The sequence below is a fragment of the Molothrus aeneus genome, chromosome 2 (assembly GCF_037042795.1).
Source record: "Molothrus aeneus isolate 106 chromosome 2, BPBGC_Maene_1.0, whole genome shotgun sequence".
Taxonomy (NCBI): Eukaryota; Metazoa; Chordata; class Aves; order Passeriformes; family Icteridae; genus Molothrus; species Molothrus aeneus.
Window position 1 is genome coordinate 116,082,880 of NC_089647.1, and position 21,624 is coordinate 116,104,503.

A 21,624-nucleotide genomic window follows, 5' to 3' on the forward strand; every position below is an offset into this window, starting at 1 on the left:
GAAGAACTTGAGAACTGTCCTAGCCCTAAAGCTACTGAGGGTTTGGTGTTTGCTTCCTTTTCTCCCTCCAAAGGCTCTCCTTGGAGGAGGTTTTGGTGGTTGACAAAGTTTTTTTTGTTGCCAGTGCTGGATTTTCTATCCCTTGGACTTTTCTGGGGGAAATGAGGTGGAAAAAGGAGCAGTGGAGCCGAGTCCTTTCACACATCTCTGCTTCCAGGCGGGTGGCTCCTCGTGTTTTAGGAGGCATCAGCATTCCAAAGGCTTTATTTCCAAGTTTGGTTTGTCTCCAGGTTGCTCTCTGAGCTTCATGGCTGATGGTCATGCCTGAAGCCACTTTGCCACCAGAGAATTCCCATTTTTTTCCCCAGTTCCCTTTCATTTATACCTTTCCTGATTGCCAGGTGAGTCCTATGGGACTGACAGAACCCATGGGAGCATTTTTGTTCCCTCTTATGCAAAACATCCCCTGAGGATGAGGTGCTTGGTGCTGCTTTGATGGTTCTTTTGGGGCATTTGTGGCTTTAATCCTGGGGAGAACGGATGGGGCACCCCCAGGTGTGCATGGAACAGCTCCTGCTCTTGGGTGGGATTGTGTTGAGCTGACAGACCTTGAGGAGAGAGGGAGAGGCCAGAATCACTGAATTGCTGAGGTTGGAGAAGACCTTTAAGAAGATCCAGTCCAACCATGGAGCAGCACCAGTGGTGTGCTCACCTTTAAACCAAATCCTCAGGGGCCACAACCCCACATTCCTGGGACACCTGCAGGGCTGGGCACTGCAAAGCTCCCTGGGCAGCCCCTGCCAAGGCCTGAGCTCCCTTTCCATGGGCAAATTGCTGCTGCTGTCCAAGCTGAGCCTGCTCTGGCCCAGCCTGAGGCCGTTCCCTCTGCTCCTGTCCCTGTTCCCTGGGAGCAGAGCCCGACCCCCCCGGCTGTGCCCTCCTGGCAGGGACTTGTGCAGAGCCACAAGGGCCCCCTGAGCCTCCTTTGCTCCAGCCCCAGCCCCTGCCCAGCTCCCTCAGGGATTCTGCAGCCCCTGCCCAGCTCCCTCAGGGATTCTGCAGCCCCTGCCCAGCTCCCTCAGGGATTCTCCAGCCCCTGCCCAGCTCCCTCAGGGATTCTCCAGCCCCTGCCCAGCTCCGTTCCCTGCCCTGGACACGCTCCAGCCCCTCCAGGGCTCTCCTGCAGGACCCAGAACTGGACACAGGTTTTGAGGTGGGGCCAACTGAGGACAAAGTGCTCAGGTTGTCCCCTCACCTGTGGCTGGTGTGACACCTGGGGCTACCTTTGCCTTGGTGGGACCTGTGGAGTTAACAGGTTTCTTCTGGGCAGCTCTGAAACACGTGGCTGGGGAGGAGTGGGGAATTTGGATCTGTAGACAAAAATCCTTTGGTCCTGTCTTCCAAGAGCCTTCACCCCTGTCTGTCCCTGTGTCTGGCCATGTGTTTGTCCCTGTGTCTGTCCCTGTGTCTGGCCATGTGTTTGTCCCCGTGTCTGTCCCTGTGTGCAGAGGTCAGAGCAGGCCCAGGCTCTGCTCCAGGCCCAGCAATGGCCCCAGAGCCACGGGCAGGGCCTGAGCCCAGCAATTCCCCTGCACAGGAGGCACAACTTCTGCCCTGGGCAGGGACCGAGCTGGAGCAGAGCCCAGAGAGGGGCTGGAGTCTCCTCCCTGGGACATTCCAGAGCCACCTGGGCCCACCCTGTGCCCTCTGCCCTGGGTGACCCAGAGGTGGCTCCAGGTGAGCGCTGTGGGCCCTTCCAGCCTGACCCTCCCAGAATTCTTCACAGAACTCACAGAATTCACAGAATCCCAGAATGACCAGGTTGGAAGAGACCTTCAAGTCCAACCCAGCCCCAACCCCTCAGCTAAACCCTGGCACCCAGTGCCACATCCAGGCTTTGTTAAACACACCCAGGCATGGGGACTCCACCACCTCCCCGGGCAGCCATTCCAGAACTTTCTCACCCTTGCTGGAAAAACCTTTTCCCTGCTCTCCAACCTGGATTTCCCTTGGTGCAGCTTGGGACTGCACCTTTCCAGAGCAAGGTGACAACTTGTGAGCCACTGGTGTGGCCCCAGGTCACTGCCAAGGCTGCCCAGGGGTGAGAGCAGTCGGGAATGGCTCTGGTTTGCCCTGGGGGCAGGAGGGGTGTCCAGAGCTGCAATTCCAAACCAGGCTGTCCTGCTCTTGAGAGCTCTTCCTCATCCCCTGTGGAGCAGCAGCTCCATTGTCTCCTCTTCCCTCCCCAGGGCTCTGGGACTGGAATTAGAACTGGGCTGGGGGATTGGAATTAGAGCTGGGCTGGGGAACTGGAATTAGTGCTGGGCTCTGGGACTGGAATTAGAGCTGGGCTCTGGGACTCGAATTAGAGCTGGGCTGGGGAACTGGAATTAGTGCTGGGCTGTGGGGCTGGAATTAGTGCTGGGCTCTGGGACTGGAATTAGAGCTGGGCTGTGGGACTGGAATTAGTGCTGGGCTGTGGGACTGGAATTAGTGCTGGGCTCTGGGACTGGAATTAGTGCTGGGCTGTTCAGGAAAAAATGTAGTGGCTCCCGAGCTGGGAGCCAGGCAGGCCCATTTCCTCTGTCCCCAAGTGTGCTGGCTCTGAGGCAAACCAAGGAACCTGTGTCTGTGGATCTCTTGGTTAGCAGAGTTCAGCTTATTTTTAGTTTGGGTGATGGCTTTAGGCAAGCCAGGGTAAACCATGGCAATTTTGGGAGAGGGAGAATGAGAGGGATTATAGTGACAAGCTTTCCAACCCAACAATTAGTTGATGTTTTCAGAGTACGGCCACAAGTGGGGAAGGTTGCAAATTTTACAATCCTGAATGTAGAAATCTGTGGCTTTCTTTTCTTGTTCTTTCTCTCTGGTTTTGTTTGTAAATACATGGGGCTCAAATCTTTGGCTTGGTTGTGTTCAGAAACTGCACCTCACATTGGCCTTGCAGCACTCAGGGAATGTGCTGATCCCTGGGCACGTGGAAAAGAGACAAAACCCTCTGTGTCACTTGTGGGGTGAGGGATGGAGGGCAGGGAGTTTACCCCACAATATTTTATTGGATTTCATTGAAATCTGCATGGAGGTTAGAAGGGTTTGTCATTGCTCTCCACAGCTCCCTGAGATGAGGTTGTGGAAGGGCTGCCAGAGCTGCAGGAGCCTTTGGACAACCCTGCAGGGACAGGATGGGATTGTTGGGGTGTGTGCAGGGCCAGGAGCTGGATCAGAGATCCCTGTGGGTCCCTTCCAGCCCAGGATATCCCATGGCTCCCTAATGTTGCACAAGTGCAGTGTACATAAGGATATAAATGACATATATAATTTATAGATAATGGTGCTAATTGCTGGCTCCATACCAAGCCATGGATTTGTGTTTTCCCTACACTGATCACTTGAAATATTAATGAACAACAACAGTGCAAGGACCCCAAATCTGTTCCCAATCCATCATTTTCCTTTGCTAGGAATATTGCCTTGTGCAAGGCTCAGAACAAGTGATTCCAGGTGAGTCAAATCCATGAACTCATCTTCTTTTTGCTGGGGCCTGACTTGGAAATGGCAGGAAATGTTCCTGGGGAATTGCCTGCTGTCACTGACATATTTTTTGAAAAATACTTTTGCGAAGATTTTTTTTTTTTTTCTTGAGAAGCTGGGAGGCTTCAGCTTCTCCGTGTTTTGTTACTTTAGAATGTGATTTAAAGAATTGTTTACTTAGTATGTGAATTGGTTTTACTTAATGAATAATCACAGGTCTAGCTGTGTCGAGACTTTAGTTAATCACAAGATTTTATTATTCATTCTTTTCTTTGCTAGCTTTTTGATGTTTCTTTGCTTTTTCTTTAGGATAGTTTTAGTATATCATTGTAATATAATATAATATATTATAATATAATATAATAACCATATATATTATGGTTATTATATAAAATACAATATATTATTCTATATTATTCTATATTATTCTATATTATTCTATTATATTATATTATATTATATTATATTATATTATATTATATTATATTATATTATATTATATTATATTATATATAATAATTATCTATTATATATTATATATTATTATATATATTTAAAATATATATAATCATATATAAAGTATGAAATATATATTATATTTCATATTTATGCATTATATATTGAATATATAATTAATATATAATTATATATTAAATATATAATTATACATATTATAGTTATATAATTATATTATTATAGATTATACATTATATATAACATTATATATTATATAATAATGTATATAATGTATAAATATACTATATTAATATATTGTAGATAAATATTTTTATATATTATATATATTCTTATATAATAATATAATATAATATAATATCATAAAATAATAAATCAGCCTTCTGAAACATAGAGTCAAGATTCTCATGTTGGGAGACCCCCAAACATATAATATAAAATGCTTCTTCCCTGGTCCTGGAGACTCAAACACCACCACAGCCTGCTCCTAAAAATTCTCTCCCTCAGTGCTTCCACTTTGTCTTCTTGGGTTGCAGCACCCCCTGTCCAAGTGCTGAGCTGTGCAAGTGCAGCTGTCCTTTCCACCACATAAACCACCCAGATTTCCAGCAATTCCTGACTTTTCTTTCTTTCTTTTCCAGCCTGAGACAGCAGCCGTGCTCAAGCGCACCGTGGAGGCTCTGATGGAGAGAGGAGCCATCGTGAGGAGCCTGGAGAACCTGGGGGAGAGGTCCCTGCCCTACAAAATCACCAAGCACAAGGAGCGCCACAAGAGAGGGGGGTACGTGGTGGCACCTCCTCCTTCAGTCCTGTCACTGCTGCTCCTGGAACAGGGACACCAGGACCAGCCCTTTGGTCTTCTGGGCACGTTTGGGTTGCAGGTGGGACCTGGGAGGGCTCTCAGCAAGGAGCTGGGTGGTTGTTGGGGAGTGTGTGTGTTCTGTGTGTTTTATTCTGAGTGCTGTCAGTTTTGTGGTGTTTGCACTGCAGAACTTTCCCCAACATAAACAATATTATTATTTTTTAAATGACTATTTTTAGGCTGTTTTCTGATAAAGCTCAGCCTAATCTCCTAGTTGGCAGAACGGGATCCTTTCCTCCAATGTTAATAATTAACATTAAAGTGCCCTGTAAGACTTGGTTGTGTTCCTGATACAGTTTTGGGGTTTGATAAAGTCCAGAATCATGGAATGGTTTGGGCTGGGAGGGATTTTAGGGATCCTCCTATCCCACCCCTGCCATGGCAGGGACACCTCCCACTGCTCCCAGCCCCAGTGTCCAGCCTGGCCTTGGGCACTGCCAGGGATCCAGGGGCAGCCCCAGCTGCTCTGGGCACCCTGTGCCAGGGCCTGCCCACCCTCAAAAGGGAGAATTTCTTCCTCATATCTCACCTAAATTTCTCCCATTTCAGTGGGAAGCCATTCCCTGGGTGCTGTCCCTGCAGGCCTTGTCCCCAGTCCCTCTGCAGCTCTCCTGGAGCCCCTGCAGGCCCTGCCAGGGGCTCTGAGCTCTCCCTGGAGCTGCTCCTCTCCAGGTGAGCACCCCCAGCTCCCCCAGCCCCTCAGTTAAGGGTGTTTAAGGTAATCCTATGTTTTATGGAAACACAATAAATGGAAATTACCCCACAGTGCAGAGGGAGGTGCTGCAGCTCCCATCCCATGCCCAGGGTGGTTTTGCTCCTTGAGGCCACCTCTGAAATGGCTGCTGCCTCTCCAAGGCCTGGGAGATGTTGCTAAGCAACCCCCACTGCTGGGGCTGCCTAATCCTAATAACAATTAACAATTAACAATTAACAATTAACGAGCTGCTCCCGATCGTGCAGCATCCAACAGGATGAACAACCTCCTGGCTGTTCTTCCATGAGGGGCTCTGGGGAAGCTCAGGGCACTCCAGAGCTGCAAAGTCCTCCTTGGATCAGCTCTCATGGGCTCACTCCTGGTTTCATTCCCTCTTCTGAGCACCTTGTGGTGCTCCTGCCAAGTGGGAGTGGTGGGGAAGGGGGGATCTCCAGCACACTCCTGTTCCATCAGCCTGGGGAAGAGGAGCTTCAGGGAGGCCTCAGAGCCCTTCCAGAGCCTTAAAGAACACTTTCAAAAGGAGGAAAGAGGACTTTCTGCAAGGACATGTAGTGACAGACAGGGGGAATGGCTTCCCAGTGCCAGAGGGCAGGGTTGGCTGGGGTGCTGGGGAGGATCTCTCTCCCTGTGGAGGTGATGAGGCCCTGGCACAGCTCCCCTGGAGAAATGGCTTCTCTTCATCTCTTCTCCAAAGTCCTGGAGACGTTCCTGTCTTCTGTTGAAGAACCCAAACCCTGGCCTGTAGAAGTGCTGCCACCCAAGCCAAAAACTGTCATCCAACCTCTGCACTTCAACCCAAAATCTCTGGAATTTCATCCCTGTGCCTTAGCTCCCCCCTGGCACAAGGAGAGGGACAGCAGCTCCTTGTTCTGCCCTTGGAAAAGGCTTTCATGTTTATAAAATGCTTCTGCTCTGACAGCAGGATGAGGTAATCACTAATTCTGTCCTGAGACAGGAGTTTCTCAGCTCCCATGGGCATGCAACAGGATTTCATCCTCTATTGCAAAACTGCCAGGGTCAAGGCATGGTTTGGAAAAAAACCCACAGGGAGCAGGAGAGCAAAACAGGCACGGGCACAATGGCAGTGCCTGAGGTGGAGTCAGGGATGGTTTGGGTTGGGAGGGACCTCAGAGCCCACCCAGAGCCACCCCTGCCATGGCAGGGACACCTCCCACTGTCCCAGGCTGCTCCAATGTCCCCAGTGTCCAACCTGGCCTTGGGCACTGCCAGGGATCCAGGGACACCCTGTGCCAGGGCCTGCCCACCCTCACAGGGAGGAAATTTTTCCCAATTATCTGATCTAAACCTGTAATTTTTCAGTTTGAGGCCATTCCCTGGGTGCTGTCCCTGCATCCCCTGGAAATTGTCTCTCTCCAGCTTTCCTGGGGCTCCTGCAGGCCCTGCAAGGCCACCCTGAGCTCAGCCCAAAGCTTCTCCTGTGCAGGTGAACAATCCCAGCTGTGCCAGCCTTTCCTCCCAGCAGAGCTGCTCCATCCCTCTGCTCATCCTGGAGCCTCCTCTGGGCTCTCTGCAGCAGCTCCAGCTCCTCCCTGGGCTGGGGCAGCTCTGCAGGTGGGAAATCACCTGTGGGGGCACAATCCCTATCCCTATCTCCATCCCAACCCAATCCCTCTCCTGATCCCAGCTGGGCTCAGGGGGCTCTGGGATGGGGCAGATCCATCTCTCCCCCCCCCAACGCTTCCAAATCCTCCCAGAGAGCTTTGAGCAAACCCCTCCTGCCCGCAGAGCCCTCAGAGCAGGTGGATTTTATGTGCTGAGTAAAACAAAGCTTTAGTTACCAGTAATTGCAACCTTCAGGCAGGAAACCATAAGATCAAAGGCTCCTCCTCCTCCTCCTCCTCCTCCCAGGTCAGATGTCCCCAAATATTTCTCAGATATATTTCATCCTGCCTTGCTGAGAGGAGCAGGATGGAGGGAGGTGCTGCAGGACATGGTTTGGGTGCCTCTCTTTGGCATCTCACATCCAGGGCTGGCACTGGCAGCGCTGGGAATTCCTGAGGATTCAATTCCTGGAGGTTTTCCTGTGGAATTTGCAGCTCCATGGACAGGCAGGGTGGGTTCCTGCTGGACCATCCAGTATTTTATACTGGAAAATAAAATATTCAGGAAATCAAACATTATCCATTAATAGGAAGTGATAAATCAGTTTTGGAGCCACCTTTTAAAATCAGCCAGTTCTACTTTACAGCAGCTGTAAAAAAAAAAAAATTTTTTCAAGAGGACAAAGTTAAAAAGAAAATAAACAACTTTTACAGATACCTTTAATAGGACAAAGTTAAAAAGAAAATAAAGAAAATAAACAACTTTTCCAGACACCTCCCTAAGCTCCTGGACTTTCCATAAAATCCTGGAATTTTTTCTCCTCCCCAGCCAATTTCTAATTCTCCTGTGTCCCTTCTGGAGCAGGTTGGTGTGGAGTGGGACACTGGATAATCCAGAATATTCCACTTTTCCTTAGTCTTGGTTTATTCTGAATTATCTTAAGAGGCTTCTGTGAGAATTCTCATGAGTGTCTGGGGGAGCATCTTGAATCTTCCAAAGCTTTTAATTTTTTGCTTGTTTTAGGTTTTTAATATTTTTAAGTTTATTTTTTTTTAATTTTCCTGACTCTTATTTAACTGATTTATTTTAACTGATTTATTTAACAGATTTCTTTTTCTCTAGCATATAGTTAGTTGGAGATTTATTTTCCTATAGCATGATTAACTGATTTATTTTCCTATAGCATGTAGTTAGTTGGAGATTTGGGATGGACACTCAATCCATTATTTCCTTGGACCTCCTGGCTGGTGAATTATATGCAAATGAATCTAATGTAATTATCTAAAAATGAATGGAATGGGGCTTGGACTCAGCTGGGCTGCTGGAAGGTTCCCTGCCCATGGAATGACCTTTAACTTCCCTCCAACCCAAGCCATTCCCTGATTTTCAGGGCAAAGCTTGTGCAGGTCTTGGTGGTGATTTTAGAGGTAGGGAAAGAGTTGAAGTAGAAAATACAAATTGATAAAATCAGCAGGAGGGATGGTTTGTCCTTAAAAAAGGGCTTTTTTTCCCTGAGCTCTGGAGTGCTCCAGCATATCTGGGATATTTGGGATATAAAGTGAATACAGGCTTGTTACAAACTGAACAATATCCAGGAGACTTCAGAGAGAAAAGGGATTTTCTGGCAATTGCTGTGTAAAGCAGATTTCTCCAAGCCTGCCAAGGGGGGTTGTGGCCCTGAGCTGTCACTGGCAGGAGCAGTGACTCTCCTGAAGCCCTCAGATCCTACAAACAATGGGATTATCCTACAAACAATGGGATCATCCTGCAAACAATGGGATCATCCTACAAACATGGGGTTATTCCCTCTCAGGAGATCCTGCTCATTGAGGATGAAGTGTTAAAATTTAGGTTTTTCTCTGAAATGAATCTCTTTGGGCATCCTCCTCCTTTTGTTTTATTTATTTTTTGGAAGACCTAATATTGACAGGCTTTGCCTGTAGGCCATTATGAAAATTTGGTCGTTTTGAAATGATGAAATGAGTTTTGGGAATTGTGTGGATTCATGAAAGAATCAAACTTTTCAATCCCTGATTTACTGATCTTTAAACTGAATTAGCCACTCATTCACATTCCTTTTATTCATAGTGGAACACGAATTGTTTGGTTTTTAAGTATTTCAGAGAATGATTTGAAATTGTAACAACTCATCTTGTGGCTGGATAAAATGTGCCAAGGACCAGGTTCCAGGTATGGAAATTTAGGTGAGGCTTTGAGCCTGACCAGCCCAGAATGTGCAAAACCAGGGGAAGAATGTATCTCAATAAAGATTCTCAACCTTTCTCTCCTGCTGGGCCACAAATTTGTGCCAAACATTTCTTTTACTCGCCACTCCTTGTTATTAATGAGCTGCATTTTAATTGCTTTTAAGGTGCTTGGTGGTTTGGTTTTTTTTTGTCCCAGAGGTGTTTCTGGCTGGCACAAACAAAACCAAACTGATTTAAATAAGGCGTGTGGCAGCCTTTTGAATGGAAGGAATGTTGAAGCCAGGCTCTGTTTGCTGTTTGAGATGCTCCAGGAGCTCTGAATCCCTCTCCAGGCTGGGGCAGATTTGCTCAGGGCTGAGCTGGAGCAGATTCCAACAGGTTGTAAAGTGATAGTAGCACTTCGGGGTGGCACTTTGTGGTTCTCTGTTTGCTCTGGCCCTGCCCCAACCCCACCCTTGTGCCTCTCCCAGGCTCAGGGGGTGTTTGGGGTCAGCCTTGGGCTGGGGGGGTTTGACTTTGGACAGGATCAGTCAAACCTGACCCTTTGGACAGGATCAAAGGCAGCTCCTTGGGCTGGGGGGTTTGACTTTGGACAGGATCAGTCAAACCTGACCCTTTGGACAGGATCAAAGGCAGCTCCTTGGGCTGGGGGGTTTGACTTTGGACAGGATCAGTCAAACCTGACCCTTTGGACAGGATCAAAGGCAGCTCCTTGGGCTGGGGGGTTTGACTTTGGACAGGATCCAAAGGCAGCTCCAGAACAACCAGGAAAAAACCAAAATAGGATCCACACATTCCTCTGGGGAGGTGGTGGCTCCCAGGATTTGCAGGTCAGGGATCTCTGAAGCTGCAGGAGCTGAGATGGGGGATTGAGGTGGACCTTGGAATTCTGGGGGCTGGAATTTCAGAGTTTCTGGTGGTTTTTAGCCCCACTCCAGTGTTTCCATTCTTAACTCTGGAGCAAAGGTGATGGAGCTGAGCCTGCTCAGGGTTTGGGAACTGATGGAGCACCAGGGCCTTCCCTTCTCTTGGTTTTGGGATGTGTGGGATTCCCTCTGTTAAATCTGCCTGGGACACAGGAATGTTTCACACCTTCCTCACCACATTTTTATCATTTAGTTTACTTTATTTTATTGAGTTGCACATTTATTTCAGGTTGGACCCTGGGGCTGGGAGCAGCCTGGGACAGTGGGAGGTGTCCCTGCCATGGCAGGGCTGACACTGGGTGGGTTTCAATTCCCTTCCAACCCAAACCATTCCATGACTTATGACTTCTCCAGCAAAATTCTGATTATTCATAACAATTTCCATGTTCTATTTGCCAGTTTTTCATTGCCTTGTTGTTTCTTTTTTTCTTGCTTTCAAATTTGATTTTGAAAAGATGGCAATTTTCTTTTGTTATTTGCTTGCTTTGCCTCTTCATCTTTTTGTTTTGCTCTTCACTCACAGTTGTCTCCTCAGCCCCCGTGCTCTCTGAAATAGCAAACCCAGGGCTTGCTTTTGTTCTTGCTGAACTGCATTTTGGGAATTGATCAGGAACCATCACCCAGGAACTGCATTTGGGGGGTTTATTAGGAATTATCATGCAGGAATCACATTTTGGGGGATTTATTAGGAATTATCACCCAGGAATTGCATTTGGGGGGTTTATTAGGAATTATCATGCAGGAATCACATTTTGGGGATTTATTAGGAATTATCACCCAGGAATTGCATTTGGGGACTTTATTAGGAATTATCATGCAGGAATCACATTTTGGGGAGTTTATTAGGAATTATCACCCAGGAACTGCATTTGGGGGCTTTATTAGGAATTTTCATGCAGGAATTACATTTTGGGGAGTTTATCAGGAATTGCATTTTGGGAGTTGATCAGGAATTATCATCCAAAAAATGGATTTTGTGGAGTTCATCAGGAATTATTATCCAAAAATTGCATTTTGGGGAGTTCATCAGAAATTCTTATCCAGGAATTGCATTTTGGGGAGTTTATCAGGAATTCTCATGCAGAAATTGCATTTTGAGGGGTTCATAATGAATTGCATTTGTGGAGTTCATCAGGAATTATCATCCAAAAATTGCATAAATTGGGGAGTTATTGGGAATCTTCATCCTTAGGAATTATATTTTGGGAATTTATCAAGAATTGCTTCCCAGGAATTGCATCTGGGGAGTTGATCAGGAATTATCATCTAATTTGGGGTGTTCATCAGGAATTATCATCCAGAAATTGCATTTGAGGAGTTGATCATGAATTATCATCCAGGAGTTACATTTTGGGAGTTTATCAGGAATTATCATGCAGGAATTACATTTTGGGAATTGATCAGGAATTCTCATCCAGTTTGGGGTGTTCATCAGGAATTATCATCCAAAAATTGCATTTTGGGGAGTTGATCAGGAATTATCATCCAAAAATTGCATTTTATGGAGTTGATCAGGAATTATCACCCTGGAATTGCATTTGGGGAGCTCATCAGGAATTATCATCCAGGAATTTCTGAGTTCATCAGGAATTCTCACCCAGGAATTACATTTAGGGGAGTTGATCAGTAATTCTTATCCAGGAATTACATTTTAGGGAATTGATCAGTAATTATCATCCAAAAACTGCAATCTGGGGAGTTCATCAGTAATTATCATCCAAAATTTGCATTTTAGGGAGTTGATCAGGAATTCTCACTCAGGAATTGCATTTTGGGGAGCTGATCAGGAATTCTCATGCAGGAATTGCATTTTGAGGAGTTCATCAGGAATTCTTATCCAGAAATTTAATTCTGGGGAGTTTATCAGGAATTGCATTTGGGGAGTTCATCAGGAATTCTCATCCAGGATTTTCTGAGTTGATCAGGAATTCTCAGCCAGGAATTGCACTCTGGGGAGTTTATCAGGAATTGCATTTTGTGGAGTTGATCAGGAATTCTCACCCAGGAATTGCATTTTGTGGAGTTTATCAGGAATTCTCACCCAGGAATTGCATTTTGGGGAGTTGATCAGGGATCCTCACCCAGGAATTGCATTTTGGGGAGCTGATCAGGAATCCTCACCCAGGAATTGCATTTACGGGAGTTGATCAGGGATCCTCACCCAGGAATTGCATTTTGTGGAGTTGATCAGGAATTCTCACCCAGGAATTGCATTTTGGGGAGCTGATCAGGGATCCTCACCCAGGAATTGCATTTTGGGGAGCTGATCAAGGATCCTCACCCAGGAATTGCATTTTGGGGAGCTGATCAGGGATCCTCACCCAGGAATTGCATTTTGGGGAGTTCACCTTCACATGTGCCTGGGGGATTTTCTGCAGGAGCTGAATTCCAGGGTCCCTGAGGACCAAGGGATACACAACAGCATCCAAGGGGTCAGGAGGCAGAAATTCCAAAATTTGCCAAGGCACCTGCCCAGGAGAGGCTCTGGTTTCCAGAACCTAAACATTCCAGCAGGAATGGATGGTTACTGAGAGGAATAATTCAATCATTGACCATGGGGCCATGGAATGGGTGGGGCTGGAAGGGATCCTGAAGATCATTCTGTTCCAGCCCAACACCTTCCACTCTCCCAGGCTGCTCCAAGCCCCATCCACCCTCACATTTCCAGCCATGAGGAATCCACAACCTCTCTGGACACCCCCTTGTTTTTGATTCCTGTGGAAACATTTCCATACAAATTTTCTTACATGTTCAGGCTTTGCCTCTCCCCACAGAGCAGCTGAGCTTTGGAAATTGCACAATTCATTTTTAAACCTCCTGCTCGTGGCAGGATGAAATTTTCCACGTGGATGGAGAGGTTGAAGTGCCCTCTGATCGTCCCCACCACCTGGGTACAATTTGATTGCCTCGATTTGTGAGAGTGAAATAATGGTTACCTGTCAGAAATGGGCTCTGGAGCGTTCACAGGTTTGAACAACCCCCTCTCCCCACCCTTTATTGAACCCAAATTATGCAGAGTTCATATTTTTTCTTTATTCTCCAAACGTGTTTGGTCTCGCTCAAGTCGAGCCTCTTGATGCTTTTCATGGCTCTTGAAGACCAAAGAGGGCAAAACAAAAACACATGAAAGGAGCTTAATTAATCTTAAAAAGGAGCTTTTTTTCCTTACTTAACCCCCCCCAAAATAAATTTAAACTTAATGCCCAACCCAACTTTTTGTTGCTGTTTGGATTTTAGAACATCTTGAGCTGTTTGGGCAAAAAAGGTGTCCTGGCTGTGCAGTGCACTTGGAGGAGGACAAAGGCAGCTGGAATATTTGTGGATTTAGGCACATTTGGAGTATTTTCTGCTCAGCTGATAGTCTTCTTCCACTAGATGGGGCTTTCTTCATTGATGAGTTGAACCATTACTTCTCCCCATGTAAGTGTGGCTGTGCCTCAAGGATCAAAGCCCTGAAATGTTTGGGATGTTTTCTCCTTTCCCCCTGAGCTGTGGAAGTGCCCTTTGGAATTTTGGTGCTTTTTAGAGGCCCTGAGCAGAGCTGGTGCTGTGGAGGCACCAGAATCCACCAAATCCTGTGGCACCCCTGTGCAAGCTCCTTGACTGAGTGTGGTGGCCACTGGGCTTGGTGGGGTGGCAACCAGCCACCATTTGGGGGGGTTTGACTTTCATTTTAATTTCTTTTGTTCTTAATGATCTTTAAAATGAATGAAACATCTTTCCATGACTCAAATCAGCTGAACACCAGGTGCCTGTGGATGGGATTTGAGAGGTGCCATTCCTGGGGCTGTGGATGTATCTCCCCCCAAGCTCTCTGTGGATCATTCCCATCGTTGCTGTGGCTCAGTGTTGGTCACCAAAGTCCAGCTTGTGGGTTGGATCTGGTCCTTCCCAGATTTTCAAGGAAATTCCACTGCCATATTTGTACAAGCTAAAGGCAACACTTGTCCTGGTCCTTCTGACAATCCATGAGCTCATGAGCTTGCCCTGCTGAGGAGGGGCAAAGCAAATTCCCCCATTTCCATGGTCCTAAAAATGAACATTCAGGTAGCCAAAAAAAAAAAAAAAAAAAAAGAAAGAAAAGAAACAAAATTATTTTTGTGGAATTACCTTAATGAGGACAACGTGGAGCTCCTCCTGCTCCTGCTGTGGTTTCCTCCAGGTGTTTTCTGCTCCTTTCACCTCTGCTCTTCCTCAGATCATTTTCTTTCCCTTGGATCTTCCACCTCCACACAAGGGAGATGTTTTGGGGTCAAAACCTTGGGACCCCACAGCCTCTTCCAAGGCCACCACATCTTCACTGTTCTCCTTGGCCCAGAGTTGTATTCCAGGAGGATTTCAAAGGGAATTTCCATCCAGGATCCTTGAAGTCCTGCCCTGCCCATCTGAAAGCAACAGATTTGAGCATCCTTAGGACTCAAGGTTAAAACAATTTCTGGCTTGAATTTGGTAAATTTGAGAAATAAAACCCTGCACTTTTTTTTTTTTTGTCGTCCTCTTTTTTTATTTCCCTCATATCCAAAGGCACATCCTCCTTTATTCGAGACCATCTTACATCTTAATTTTTTTTTGGAGTTAATGCATTGTTTTAATGTGTTCCAGTCTGCTCCCCTGCATTTAAATCATCCTTGTGTTTGCAGTCAAGCAGGAGGACAAAAATAACTGTGGGCTCATGGTGAATCAGTGGAATTTTCCTGCATTTCTCCCCTGGTGACTCCTAGAGAGCACAAATGCTTTTTGCATTTCTCTTTGCATGAACGAGGTGCTTTCCCTGCTGCATTCCTGTATTTTTCCCTGGCTTTGTCTCGCTGGGGTTTGGGGTTGTTTACTCCACAAACAGCAGCCTGGGGGTCACAGATCACTGCCTGCAATGAAGGTTTGAGGCTTTCAAAACCCCCCTGGCCTCCTGGCAGCTGATTTCAGTGTGGAGATTTGAGGGGAAGGGGTTCAGATCTCCTCAGGGATGTCATTGTCCATTGTGCTGCTCATTGTTTTTCCAGCCCTTCTTTCTTTCCTGAAGAAATCCAATTTTTTTAAATTTTTTTTTTGCTGCTTCTCTCTCCCTTCTCCCTCTCTCTCCCTTTGTTTTGTTGTGGCAGAGGGAAGCAATCTTGCTCACGTTGGAGAGAGGTGGTTGTTTTTGAAACCCCACGTTTTTCCCAGTGCCTGCAATTTTGATAAAATACCTTTTCCTGAGAGGAGTCAGAAAGATCTGCTGGAACAGCTCATCCTCCCTTCCCCCCCTGCTCTCCTTGGCTTATCAACAGTGCGTCAGTGGAAATTTCCACCCTTTGCTAATGGCAGAGAAAGCACAAAGTTGCAAAGCAGCCTTTGGAGGGGGAAAAAAAAAAAAGGAAAAAAAACCAACAAAACAAACCAAAAAAACCAACCCTCTTGCCGATTTAGGAGCACAACGAAAAGCAGCAGATGAGAGCTGGGCAGAAATGGAGTGAAATTCAGGATGCAGGGCCTGGATGGCAGTGGGATCAGGGGACAGGGGCAGGGATCAGCTGCTGGAATTGCTGCCCCCAGCCAGGTGAGAGGATTTGGGAGGCTGCTTCCCAAGGAAGCAGAGCTCAGGTGGCACCTGCTCAATTCACCAGTGGCTGCACCAGGGAATCAATCCCACATCCCCAGACTTTGGGAGGGTGCATCCTTAGATCCTGCTGGGCTGCACTTCCACAGGATTGGCCAGGCTGGGAAATGGTTCCTGTCCCTAAGCTCCAGCCCTGCTGGCATCTCTGCACTCTGGAGCCCACAGAGCAGTGGGCAGCCCAGCTGCCCAAAAGCCAGATTTTGTTGCTGTGGGGATTTGGGAGGAGGAGGAGGAGGAGGAGGGAGCCCAGCAGAATTCCCCCAGATCCCTGGGCCAATTCCTGCAGCTCAGGCACCCTGGAATGCTGGGCTGGCATGGGCTGGCGCTGCTGCCTTGGCTCCAGGGACAGCCAGGCACAGCCCAGTCCAGCTGGGCACCTCTCCCACCTCAGGATTTGGGGTTTCATGTGGGTGTTTTTACCATCCTACCCCTCCCATAGAGAATTCTGGACTTTCTGGGAAGGGTTTGGGGATGACTTGAGGCTGTGACGTGGCTGCTGGTATGAGATCAGGGTGGTGGCTGAGGAAAAGTGTTCTTCCCATGTTTTCCAGGGGTGGATTCTGCAATCCTGAGTCACTCCTGGCCCCACGGGGCTCTTGAGGTGCAATATTTGGGATGTGATGCAAAAAAAATGACCCCAGTGCAGCCTGAAGAGCACAAGCAGGGCTTGTTCACAGCCCCACCTCCTGCATTTCCCCTTCAGATTCCCAGTTCCCTTCTGGTCCTGGGGATTTTCCCTCCAGGATCACCTTGGTGAACATGGGATGCTCCTGCTGTAGCTGACTTAGGAAGAATCCAAAATTCCTGCAGAGCAAAGTGCTCTCTGTCAGGGGCAGTTTTGGGATGAAATTGGGGTGTCTGGTCCTGCTTGGACAACGTGTCTTCCTTTAAGGGATGTCACTTTTGGGTTGTGAGGTGCTCCATGGGGAGGTGGGCTGGGAGAATTGGGGGATTCTGGAATGGTTTGGGTTGGAAGGGACCTCAAAACCCACCCATGGAATGGTTTGGGTTGGAAGGGACCTCAAAACCCACCCATGTCCCATCTCTAACTTATTCAAAACTCCTTCAAAAATCCCCATCATAAATCTCCTTGGGTTAGCAGTGCTGGACAGAGCTCCAGGAGTGTTGGGACAACATTCCCAGGAAAAAAACTGGGAATTTTGGGGGGTCTGAGCAGGGCCTGGATGATCCTGTGGGACATCTTCCAGCTCAGGATATTCCATGATTCCACCAGAGTTCAATTGAACTTCTCATCATTGAAATCAAGCTAACCCTGAGCTTTTGTTTCAAACAATCCAGGGACCAAAATGTGAGAAAAAACTGAGGAATTCTCATTTTAAAAACCCCACAGGAACAGAAAAAACTTAATAATTCTCATTTAACCCCCCAGAAGAAGAATTCCTTGAATTGCAGCCCAGGTATTTTGGTGGATTTGGTTCCAGCCCTGGTATTTTGGTGGATTTGGTTCCAGACCTGGTATTTTGGTTAATTTTGTTCCAGGCCAGGTATTTTAGTGGATTTGACCCCAGTATTTTGGTGGATTTTGTCCCAGCCCAAGAATTTTGGTGGGGTTTGTCCTCGCACAGGTATTTTGGTGGATTTTGTCCAGCCCAGGTATTTTGGTGGGGTTTGTTCCAGCCCAGATATTTTGGCTGATTTTGTTCCAGTCCAGATATTTTGGTGGATTTGACTCAGGTATTTTGGTGGCTTTGGTCCCAGCCCAGGTATTTTGGTGGCTTTGGTCCCAGCCCAGGCATTTTGGTGGATTTTGTCCCAGCCCAGATATTTTGGTGGATTTGGCCCAAGTATTTTGGTTAATTTTGTTCCAGTCCAGGTATTTTGGTGGATTTGACTCAGGTATTTTGGTTAATTTTGTCCAGCCCAGGTATTTTGGTTAATTTTGTCCCAGCCCAGGGATTTTGGTTAATTTGGTCCCAACCCAGGTATTTTGGCTGATTTAGTTCCAGCCCAGGTATTTTGGTGGATTTGACTCAGGCATTTTGGTTAATTTTGTCCAGCCCAGATATTTTGGCTGATTTTGTCCCAGCCCAGATATTTTGGCGGATTTTGTCCCAGCCAGGTATTTTGGCTGATTTAGTTCCAGCCCAGGTATTTTGGTGGATTTGGCCCAAGTATTTTGGTTAATTTTGTTCCAGCCCAGATATTTTGGTGGATTTGGCCCAAGTATTTTGGTTAATTTTGTCCAGCCCTGGTATTTTGGTGGATTTGACTCAGGCATTTTGGTTAATTTTGTCCAGCCCAGATATTTTGGCTGATTTTGTCCCAGCCCAGATATTTTGGTGGATTTTCTCCCAGCCCAGATATTTTGGCGGATTTTGTCCCAGCCAGGTATTTTGGTTAATTTTGTTCCAGCCCAGATATTTTGGTGGATTTGGCCCAAGTATTTTGGTTAATTTTGTTCCAGCCCAGATATTTTGGTGGATTTGGCCCAAGTATTTTGGTTAATTTTGTCCCAGCCCAGGTATTTTGGCGGATTTTGTCCCAGCCCAGTATTTTGGTGGATTCATTTGCTGTGTTTCTCCTTGCAGGTATTTCCTGATAGACCTGGAGGCTCCCCCTTCCCTGGTGTCCCCCATGATGGATCACCTGGGACGGGACATTGATGTCATCAGAAGAGCTTTCATCAAACGCCCCCTGGCCAAGGCAGAGGAATGCAGTGGCATCCTCCCAGTCAGCCCTGAGCAGAAACTCCTCTCTGCCAAGAAAAACTGAAAATCCCAAACATCTGAAACCTTTTTTAACCCATTTTTTATTGCTGCTGTGGAAAAGATTTGTGATAACTCCATCCCAAAAAAAAAAAAACCAAAAAAAAACCCAACAAAACCCAGTCACTTTTGGCCATGGGATGTGTGTGGTCTGTCACAGGATCTTCATTACTGTAACAATTGAGGTTTCTTTTTGTTTTAGAATAATTGGAATAGTTTTAATCTGGGTGCTTATCTTGCTGTTTGACAGCTCTGCAAATTGATTTGCTTTTCTCTCGGAGCATTACATTGATAATGGAGATTTCTCCAGCAGCAGGATGCTATAAATAGCATTTTTTCCAGAGATTACTCCAGAATATGGATATTTACATGAGAGATTAAGAAGTCTGCAGTGGAAATATAGAAATCTAGGATGTGATTTGGTGGGGGTTTGTTTGGGGGGAAATAAAAGGCAATAAAAGTGCGGTTAAAAGTAAACCTGACTCTTTTTTTTTTTTTAATTAAGTATTTTATTTAAAAAATCCCAAAACTTTCACTGCCAAAAGCCACCTCATGGTCCTCAAGGTAAACAATGTTCAAAGCACAGGTAAAAATCCCTTTATAGGTAGGCCAGAAAATTCCAGGTGGGAATTAGAGACTGCCCAAGCTTTTGTAGGAGCAGGAGAATCAAAGACGCTTCGTTTTGCCATCAAGTGGACATTTCAAACTGGGAAAAAACATCAGAATAAAGTGTTCATGTGTCTTTTCTGCCCTTCTTCTGTTGAAAACAGGAGGAAAATCAGTGTTATTGTTGTTATATATATAAAGACCTCCTGCTCTCTGATGTAAATCCAGTGGCTGGATCATTCCTAGGGGGGTTTTGTGCTCTTTTTTTTTTTTCCTTAGATGTGGAATTTTGGAAAGGAAAAGAAACCAGTTCTTCTGAGTATCTGAATTTTTTTTTAAATGCATCAGAAAAAGAATAACATTTTCTTTTTCCCTACTTCTTCCTTTAAGAGTTATGAATGTCTGGATTTGTGGGTTTTGTTTGTTTGGGTGTATTTTCATAATTTTTTTTTAATTTAAATTTGATTTTCTTTTTTCTTTTAATTCTCTTTTCTTTCCTATTTGATTTTTTTTCTCTTTCTTTTATTTTTCTTATGTTTTTTTTTCTGGAAAAATCTTTGGAAGGACAGAGGGAATACACCACACACTCCCTGAAGCTGAATCTGTATGAGAGGTGCTTTAATTCCTGCCTGCTCCAGGCAGAGCTTTCCTTTTCCAGGATTTTTCCTTGTGGGACAGACCTGGCTCCCAGAAAGGGATGAGCTCAGCCAGGAGGAGCTCTGGATTTGGGAATCTCAGACCCAGGTTTGGCTCCCTGAGCTGCCCTCACTGCTGAAAATTCACAATTTGGGTGTAGAAAGTGCCAACTGCAAGAATGTGGCTTACTCAGGGATTTCTCTGGAGGTTTCCTTAATCACAAAGTGGACAGAAAGTTTGGGGTTTAAGGGGGTTTTGCCTCAGACCTGGAATTTGGGCCCTGAATTTGGATTGAGCAGGAAGGGGAATAACTTAAGATTTCAACTCCACTCCATGAAACTCGGCAGAGGCTGCAAATGTAAAAATGTTGCTTATTTGTCCTTTTTCAGTTTCTTTGCCGTAGTTTTAAATTTTCCATTTAATTTGTCCCAGTTTCAAGGCTGATCCCCAAATCCCAAATCCCTGGGGCTGGCCCAGCCCTGCCAGCCCATGCAGTGCCAGCTGTGCCCCATGGGCACCTTGTCCCCAGCCCAGAGCACTCAGTGCCACCTGCAGGGGACACCTGCAGGGCTGGGCACTGCAAAGCTCCCTGGGCAGCCCCTGCCAAGGCCTGAGCTCCCTTTCCATGGGCAAATTGCTGCTGCTGTCCAAGCTGAGCCTGCCCTGGCCCAGCCTGAGGCCGTTCCCTCTGCTCCTGTCCCTGTTCCCTGGGAGCAGAGCCCGACCCCCCCGGCTGTGCCCTCCTGGCAGGGACTTGTGCAGAGCCACAAGGGCCCCTGAGCCTCCTTTGCTCCAGCCCCAGCCCCTTATGCTGGAAGTCAAATATTACACAGAATTTGTACTTTCCTGTTTTATTCAGTAATTGAAATTGTCAGATAGCAAGGAACTCTCTCTCTGGGTTTTTCTTTTTAAATTTACCCCAATAACTTCTTGTTTGAGCTATTGGACACCAAAGCAGAATTAATAAGAAGTACTCAATTTCCTCCCAAGAAAAGATTTTGTCACATTCTGCATTAACATGGGGCTATTTTCTTTGGAGGAATGCACATTTTAAATATTTTTTTAAAATTCAACTCTGAAATGCAACAAGATTCTCAATGATTATACAAGTAAAAGTCTCACCAGTACCCTTCAATATGATAAGGCTTAAAAGTTGCTACATTCCAATAATATTTTATGGTGATCTGCCTGTTTGAAATGATTTCTCTGTATGGGAGCACTGGTGGTTCAGAGTCCTCAATTCAATGGTGTGTATCTGCCTGCTCTTAAAATTGAAATATGCACAGCAGCCAGCCAGACTTCACACATTTAATGCTCCATTTGTAGGCTCAGTTTGTGACATTACTGATCATATTCCATACATTTTCTATAAATTACTATCTCCAGGGTTTTTTAAATTGTTGTCCCACTTTTTGGGGTGGCAGGAGCAGGACTGCAGCGGGGTTGTCCCAGCACTGGAGCTGCCTCAGCACCCAGATTTATTTATAAACCTCTCAACTGCAGGCACAACTTTCCTCATAATTGATAGTTTCTAATAGAGACTTTTAATTTTTTTCTGTTGTTTTAATAGGAGGTGGAGTGGGGGTTGCAATTTGTTGGGCCCAGTCAGCTCCCAGACCAAGAGTTGGATATTTTGGGACAGCAAACACCAGAATGGAGGTGAGGGGATCAAACTGGAGCGGTCCCGGGCCTGAGCAAACAGTTGTGCCAGAGGAAAAAAAGGGATATTTGTGCCCTGAGGGACCATAAATCCCTGTGGAGGAAGGGAAATCTTGGGATGTG

At 46.2% G+C, this 21,624-nt stretch overlaps 1 protein-coding gene across 1 annotated transcript in view; it reads left to right on the top strand.

The window, feature by feature from the left end:
* Positions 1 to 19,077, top strand: part of MRPS6 (mitochondrial ribosomal protein S6) — a 45,645-nt gene extending 26,568 nt beyond the window's left edge. The window contains exons 2-3 of the mRNA XM_066545571.1: positions 4,647 to 4,786; positions 18,424 to 19,077. Of these exons, the coding sequence (XP_066401668.1) occupies positions 4,647 to 4,786; positions 18,424 to 18,607 (324 nt within the window). The 3' untranslated portion in view covers positions 18,608 to 19,077. The remainder of the gene's footprint in view (positions 1 to 4,646; positions 4,787 to 18,423) is intronic.
* The last annotated feature ends 2,547 nt before the right edge of the window (positions 19,078 to 21,624 follow it).